General features: G+C 35.8%; 1 protein-coding gene across 3 annotated transcripts; it reads right to left on the bottom strand.

Annotated features, from left to right (window-relative positions):
• Positions 1-716: 716 nt before the first annotated feature.
• LOC137821114 (protein PSK SIMULATOR 2-like) lies at positions 717-5,670 on the bottom strand. Of its 3 annotated transcripts, none has more exons than XM_068625546.1 (13): positions 5,350-5,670; positions 5,021-5,258; positions 4,388-4,701; positions 4,201-4,293; positions 3,996-4,086; positions 3,595-3,688; positions 3,130-3,227; positions 2,908-2,977; positions 2,177-2,274; positions 1,981-2,097; positions 1,759-1,835; positions 1,570-1,614; positions 717-1,471 (listed from the first exon to the last, which is right to left on the bottom strand). In XM_068625546.1, the coding sequence occupies exons 2-13, from the start codon at positions 5,246-5,248 to the stop codon at positions 979-981; spliced, it is 1,818 nt and encodes a 605-aa protein (XP_068481647.1). In that variant the 5' UTR covers positions 5,249-5,258; positions 5,350-5,670; the 3' UTR covers positions 717-978. The 3 variants fall into 3 exon arrangements, with proteins under 3 accessions (XP_068481647.1, XP_068481648.1, XP_068481650.1); XM_068625547.1 differs by having other exon boundaries at positions 5,461-5,669; XM_068625549.1 differs by having other exon boundaries at positions 5,494-5,541.
• Positions 5,671-8,185: the final 2,515 nt, after the last annotated feature.

Below are 8,185 nucleotides of genomic sequence, written 5' to 3'. Positions count from 1 at the left end.
GTGTGCCGGGTGCCGAAGGATAAGCAGGAGGACGAGAAGAATCCCAGTTCATCACCCAGTCACCTGCCCGACCGAAGGAAGGAGAAGAAAACTTCAATAGTTCTCTAGGTCCCATCTCCCTAGCAGGAACACTATTTAACATTAGAATTAATATTTAACTAACAGAATTTTATATAAAAATATTTATGTCAATTATTTAAACTTTTGTTGAATATAATAAGAACTATTAAATTTGACTTCATCGGCAAACTACTATAAATTGAAATTTCAATTCTCACTTTAAAAAGAAAGTTTTAAGTCTTCTTTAATATAGATAGATAGAATAATAGGTGATAGATTGAGGATGTGTCTCACCAAGCATCTTAACTTTTGTAATTGCGTACAACTTATGTTATGTCCCACAACACGCTGATTCGGTTTCTATAAGGAGTTAGAGTGAACTACCATTTGATTAATGGTACGCATCAGCAGTGAGTGGGTGGGGTTCTCATCTTATACCAGCAAGGTGTCTGTCTACCTCAAAGCCTGGTTAGGACAACCTTGGACACTTTCCCTTTTACCAATCTGATTCCGATACAAATCCAAAAAAAGTCCTATGAAATATTTGTTTGGTAATTTATTAAGGCTGCATTCTTAATACTTTTGTCACAGATAAGATTCTATAAGCACCAAACATTGAAACTGCAACAAGTGACACAAGTTTACAGACAAATGAATTGACAAAGAGGGCATTAAAGGAATTCAATTATTTCCTAACAAACTTTGAAAGCAATGTATTCACACAATATAATAAATTGAACAATAGAAGGAATTCAACTATTTCCCTCATCCACTGTACAAAATAAATGTATAAAAAAATAAAGATCTGGTGTTAGTTGTTTATATAGATATATACACAACTAGAACTATATAGAAATGAATGATGAGTATTATCTATAAGCAAGAATGGGCTAGCAAGAATTTCAGCAGAAAGAGTGATCAGCGACTCAACCCATCCATAATATCCAAAACGTTATAGTTTTGGTGGTTTGAGACAGGTCTTGTACTGACGATTTCCTTGGCAGGTGAACTCCCAGCACTTTTGGTCGCATGTAAATCCTTCACTTGTCTTTTCTTAGCCAAACCAAGATCCTCGCTTTTGCTGAATCCAGGGTTGTTTCTCCTAGCAATAACCTCCTCCAATAATTTTCTATCCTCTTGAGAAATTTGAGTTCCCAATGGCTTGTTGCCACTGTCCACGGATAGAATTAAAAATTGTCGCATCTTGGACTGAAGTTCGAGTACCTTCGGAGGAGACCGATTAGGCATTTGTCTCAGGGTGTTCTGTTTAGATTTTACAAAGCTAATCAAATGGTGAAGCCATGCCAACAATTCAATTATGTAAACATCTATCTTCCTCTTGTCGGCATAATAAAGTGTCTGCAGACGAATCGGGTTACTTTCTCTGGAGGTGTTATCATCGAAGTCATTACTGCAACATCAGTGAAAGAGTTATGATGAACTTTTCTTCTAACTGCATATGTAAGTAATATGCCAACAAATATTAGGATATCCAAGTTTACAACAAACCTTGTGTTTGCCCATTCACCAACCCATCCGAAACCCTGATGTGCCCTGTCATGAATATCAATAGAGAAAACAAATACATAAACAATTGCGGGAGTTTTTAGCCTATTTTGACAAAAAGAAATAAGACCAACATGAAGAAAAAAAGATGCAACTATAAGCAAATCCAAACAAATATATTACATATCTTACTTGACAGTATTTGTGGCAGCCGGGACAAGCCATTGAAGAATCTTCTCCATTTCTGCTTTGATCTGAGTGATGGAGAGCTACAGAAAATTTATGTCATTTAACATAATCCAAAACAAAATAAAACTGTTTCCATTAAGTCATTCATTACTCCCCTAAAAAAGGGCACCCTGAGAGGGACTAGAAAATGGAAGGTCATGGATATTCGGCGGAGGGAGGGTATACCTCTTTCATGTCAGCAATGGTTTGCAACTGAGATGGAAGAGCAATCTTAATATTGTTGGGCAAACCATGGTACAATGTGTCTCTCATGTTTGGAGGAAGTGCGGTTGGACGAGATGCCTGGTATAAACAAATGTTATTTTATCAAAAATATTTCTATTTGTAAGGTCATTACAATTGTGTTCAGCATGAAACATACAATCATATTTATTTGATTGATGATGTTAGCATAGTGCAGCGCAAGACCAGCTTCTCCTAGTCTTTCATGACCCTTACAGTAATTGGTTGTTGTTGTACCTGCCACGAATCCACGATTTCACATGTCTTATTATTATGACCAGGCAACAAGATCTAGATATACACGGTAGATAACACAAACAAAAAGTAGATTTCATACAAGCCAATACATGACTGGAACACAAATATTAAAAATGATAAAGAAATTCATTTGATTGTCTTGTAGTTTTCCCCGGTGCTTTTTTCTCAGTAATAAATGACAAGGTCACAACGTTTGTCGTAAGGGACGCATAACATGATTCCATATTGATCTTCAGCAATAAGAATTTTACCCTCGACAGTATGAAGTGTTTAATTTCAAGGGTTTATTTTCTTTGTAATGCAAATACGCATCTATTGTCTTTAAACCACAAAGAGAAAGGCAGCTGTTTTTTTCAAGTACATCTGAATAAAAAACTAGAGCATAGGAAACATTGGAAAATTTAATCTACGGCCTGTTTACTTTAAAAATAATCATGTAAAAAACTAGAACGCCCGTGACTTGATTTTTTTTTTTCTCGATAACAGAATTAAATGAATAGTTCAGACTTCCCTAAGTTAATTCCTAGGTTCCTGGTGCATAAAGAGATGCATATTTTCTAGCTATATTAGGTAAAGCATTGGTTTTTTATCCTTAAGAGATACAATCCATACCATGGTTTCCGAGGAGCTCATAAATTGCTTGATTTATATAGGTAACAATATCAACGAGCTTTTCAACTATCTGCAATAAGCAAATTCAGTTCCAACAAAATAAGTCTATTGTTGTGAACCCGCAGCTATAAAATACTCACTTCAAAGAAGTAAACATGGGGAAATACTAAATTCAACAATAAGAGATGAAAATGAGGAGCAATTCATTGAGTGAAAATATACCTCTTCCAAAGTTCTGGACCAAAGAGACTTCTTTTTCAAGCTCCTCACAAGCTTTCTTTGGTGCTTTAGCTCACTTTGAAACATTGTGATACTCTCCCCTACAATTTTAAAGAGAACGTAGCTGTCAATGATTGGTTAACGTCAGCAGAATTACATTTTGAAGTGTCCTGCAGATAGTATGTACGCCAAACTGAAAATCCAAACTGGTCATCCGAAACTACATCTAAGCCCATCAATAATAAGAATATATTTCAGCCGAAAAAAAAAAGGTTATATCATAACAGTGGGTAACAAATACTATATAGCAAAAATTTGTTGTGCGAGATTAGAATATCCTCCGCTCAAATATTAAGATATGACAAAAAACTGAGCAAATAAAAAAAATCTGAAACCCTCTATGGTATTTTAAGTATTATTTATTTATTTGGAAATATTTGAGGAAAACTATATTTTGAAATTTCTAACCTTTTAGAGGAAGATTTAAGGACTCCATTTCCTTAATCTTTTGCAGATAATCTTGTTCAAAACGTTCATAAGCATTCAATTCATGGTATAATTCCTACACAGCAAGGAGAAAATCGGTAAGTAAAGAAGAAACTGCTAAAAAAATTCAATTGAAACCCAAACTTTAACAGATAAACTACTTAGAAAGCACATCAGAATTAGTAAACAAATAGTATGAACCAATATAATAAACCCGGTAGTATGCCTAAAAACTGCACAAGGGTCATACCAAAGATCCATTAATCAAAATCATGCAGCATACATCCAAGAAACCAAAATGATGACAACAGCTTTACTCAGTCACCAATTCATTGAGAAAATTAAAATATGCAGAACTTTATTTAAAATGACAATGAGCTTACAGCAGTATTCCGAACTAGACTGGTAAACTCCTGCATTGTCTTTTCTGCCTCTGCCCGATATTGTTTGTCATCCAGGACATCCAAGTCTAGTCTGATAATTTTTTGGTCAAAGATTTTAATGTGAAATTTGTGTGACTGTTAGCTAAGAATTCAATCATGACAAGTTAGCTTAATCTTGTCAATAGCAATGCACATGGAAACTCACCCTGAGAAATATCTGTCTAGGTTGTGCCACTGTGGATCTTTACACATATTTCCAAATCTAACTACTTCCCGTGAGAAGACATCGAATTCTCCCCTACAAGTTTCCCCGGAAAAATCAGAAAACAAGAACATAAAGAAAATTCCCAGCGATGAAAAACAAGAATTATATTCTTTGAACAAGCTAGAACCTTTTGTCAGCCTCAGCAAGAGCTATTAACTCCTTCATGTCAGTCGAGACTAATAGCTGAACCCTCTCCGATTGCAAAACATCCTTTTTAAGAATCTGGATATTTTCTTCAGAAAGTGATTGAAACAAAATTGCTCCTTTGGTTATTGTATTAGCTACTTCAAATGCCAATATCGACATCTTATTCCCTCTGGAAGTCATGCCAGAGACAAACCCACCACCAGTATTTAACTTCGGCATGCCACTTCCAAGAGTGTCCAAAACCTCCACTGCCCTCTCGCCAGCTTTTCCTAGCAAAGAACCCTTCTGGCTCACCTATGAAAAAAAAAAAATGACACCAATCATGAACCATTAAAAATCCAATTCAGAAGATCCCCAACATACCATGAAATGCCATTCCAGAAAGAAACTCTATTTTACACACTAACCACAGAGGCATGCCACTAATACATTAAACCACTGACAAGGCGGCCATTCAGATATTGCAGGCACCAATGTAATCCCCAATTCTAGAATAACACGAAAGCCCTCATTCCAACCAATCAATTTCCACAGAAACAATCCTAACGACATGCATATTTTCAAACCTTCCAAATAAGGACATAAAAACGATGCAGGCGGAGTGAAAACAGACCTGTTTTCGTCCAGTTGAAGCAGGAGTAGATAAACCATGTTCAAAAGAAAACCCAGAGTCGTGCCTCTTTTGCTTTCTACCTTGAGCAGTATCAGACCTAGAATCTGAAAAAGCTTCTCCATGATTCACAAAGCTATTTTCCTTCTTAAGCTTCCCAGAAAACCCGAAGCTCTTCCCTCCAAGTTCAGCATTTGTCTCCACCATGCCCGCCGAACAAACCGCTCCCATTATTGTCGTCCTGAAGAATGAGCAGCATAAAAAAAACAGTGCAATTGAAGTTAAAGAAAGGAGCGTGGTTGGATTGGAAGGTTGAGAAAAGTGGAGCGAACCTATTTACAGAGAGAATTGGGATTGAGAAAAGAAGGGGATGGGAATGGCGAGGACGTATAAAAAGGGAAAAAAGTGTCTGAGAATTTACGACTCTGGAGTTTGACTAAAACCTTGAAAGATAGAGATGAAGCAAGAGACATTACGTTGCTGTTGCTGCCCTTCACTCGTTTATTCGTATGGTTGAAACATTTGAACCAATCATAAATGAAATAGTAAAAGTAAGACATTAATGAAAAAAAGAGGAAACGCGCAAATGGAATGAAGTGTTTGACTCGAGGGAAAAGGAAGCGACGTGGCACTCGCACAATCAATGCCACCCACCACTCTCTCTCTCCCTTCCTTTCTATCAAACATCTCAACGTCAAAACACACCAAATCCAAGTCGCGCCCACCACCCTAAAAACTTTAATGGCTTAGAAGATATTTGACACTCTTCTTAAATGGCGTGTCGGTGTTCGATACTGATATTCGTATGATATCTGTAGAATGTGAAAAAGTGTTTAATTCAAAAAGTATTTGTTAGATTTATGACAATTCCAATACGGTTCTGACATAATTTTTTTAAAAAAAATACATTAGTTTTCTAAAAATTCAAACTTTATTGTATAAATTCTTATTATGATTATGATTATAAAAATAAGAAACAAATCTTTGTAAACCAGTCATGAAAGACATCTTTCTGTTCCAAAAAATAATCTGGAACATACTTGTGTACATAAATTTTTATTGTCAATTTATATAATTCATAATTATATAATATATAGATATGTATCTACGTATCCTACATTTTAAAGATTTTACGGATCTTTGCTACATAGCTCTACAATTACACATTTTCACACATTAATTCAAAATACATTCTTAATTAAACACTATCAATTTCTTAATTTCATTTATTTATTTCCTTCTATCGTTATTTTAAACGTATGCATATTTATTTTTTATCCAATTATAGTATTACTTTAATATTTTCACTCTACTGATTTTGTAAATCTTTGCTTTTTATTCATAACCTAATTCACCGTCTTTCTTAATTACTTTTTTGTTTAAACAATACTATATTAGTTGTGGCATTTATTCTACGCACCGTATGGGCAATTTATTGTGAAAAAATAAACTAAAATGATTATGAATTTATATTTTTTAATATTTTAAAATTGTGGATTTCATGGTGGTTGTTAACATCTATCATTAGAGATAAATATTTGATGCATTAAAGTTAATTTTTGAAAAATTATGAATTGAATTGTTATTTGTTATGGTAGCCGAGAGTTTAAATTAAAGGTAAGGAATTGTACTTGAGGAATGTTCCGTGTGTTGGTGGATACATGAAAATGCTTTAACATTGAGTTTGTTGATAATAAAGTGAGATGCAAGTTCACTTATCTCGTGAATTGTTTATATGAATTTTGTGTCGTCATCAACAATGGTAAAGCATAACATGATTCTTTTCCAATACATAGAGGAACATAAGAGAAAATTCGATTCTTTTGTAGTCACTCTATAGCACTCTTGTCACACACAAATATACTTGGAAATCAACATGCAACAAGATTTTATTTTCTCCATATAGTTCAAACCTTTTATTTTCTTTTTTTCTTGTTTTATTCAATCATCAAAATTTGTTATGTAATTTTACCCATTCTATCAAATATGATAAAGATGTCTATTACGAATTGGACTTTATGTCTAAGTCATGTATAGGATAATATTGATGGGAAAAACGCACGCGGAAACAACACATAATCACGAATCAACTGCAGAAAAATAAACGACACAAGATTTAACGTGGTTCGGTCGCCAACTGTAACCTACATCCACCCGGGAAACTATTAGGTTTACATTATATCCTGTTGCACACCAATTACAAGTACAATGATCTCTTTAAATAGAGATAAATAGAGATAATAAAGGGACATAATAATTAAGCCCACTCACTAAACATGTATCTAGTCAGCCCAACCCAATTGGTCTTGGCTTCATACCCAACAATCTCCCACTTGAAGCCACGGAACAATGTTCACCTACGCTTCAACTGTGTACATGGTGTCTTGTCAGCCCAACCCAATTGGTCTTGACTTCATACCAACAATCTCCCACTTGAAGTCACGGAACAATGTTCACCTGCGCTTCAACTGTGTACATGTACTTCTGTAATTTGTCGATGAAACTCACTGTTCCACCTCTAGTTGCCACCAGCCTTCTTAATCATTTTGAAGACTTCGTTAAAACTCCCCTGAGTTTCAACACGTCAGTCACTGACTTGTTCTCTGTTCCTACCGACTCCCACTTACAGGAACTGTCAGATCCTGGAACAACCTGAGTTTCAACACGTCAGTCCGTTCTCTGTTTCTACCGACTCCCACTTACAGGAACTGCCGGATCCTGGAACAATCTGAGAACAAACACTCTCCATATTCAACAAGAACTTTTCTGGAGAAGTTTCAACCGCTGGAATACTGGTTCTCCTAACCCACTGTCATCTAGGAACCTTAGCTGAAGCACGACCCGTGCTCCCACTGCCACAAGTACCTCTGACTGGTCTACCTGAACCTTTCCATGCTCGTTCATCCTGAATTTGACCTGTGGCTCTGGGTTTCTCTCTTGTAAAGAAAACCCTCTTCTGCCCACGAGATTCTGTGAACCGGACTTTGTTTATCTTCTGACCTGGGATGGTCACTCCCTCAAACGGTAATTCGACCATATACAACGAACCTTTCTTTCTTCCGCAGGCCATGACAAGATTTCCCTTGACAACCTTCCATTGCTGATTTCCGAACTTCACTTCATGTCCCTGTTCATCCAACTGCCTAACAGAAATCACACTTTTCGTTA

Source organism: Phaseolus vulgaris, chromosome 9, assembly GCF_000499845.2.
Source record: "Phaseolus vulgaris cultivar G19833 chromosome 9, P. vulgaris v2.0, whole genome shotgun sequence".
In the NCBI taxonomy this organism is placed as follows: domain Eukaryota; kingdom Viridiplantae; phylum Streptophyta; class Magnoliopsida; order Fabales; family Fabaceae; genus Phaseolus; species Phaseolus vulgaris.
The sequence above is the reverse complement of the archived record's forward strand: the minus strand, read 5'-3'. Positions and strand labels throughout refer to the sequence as shown.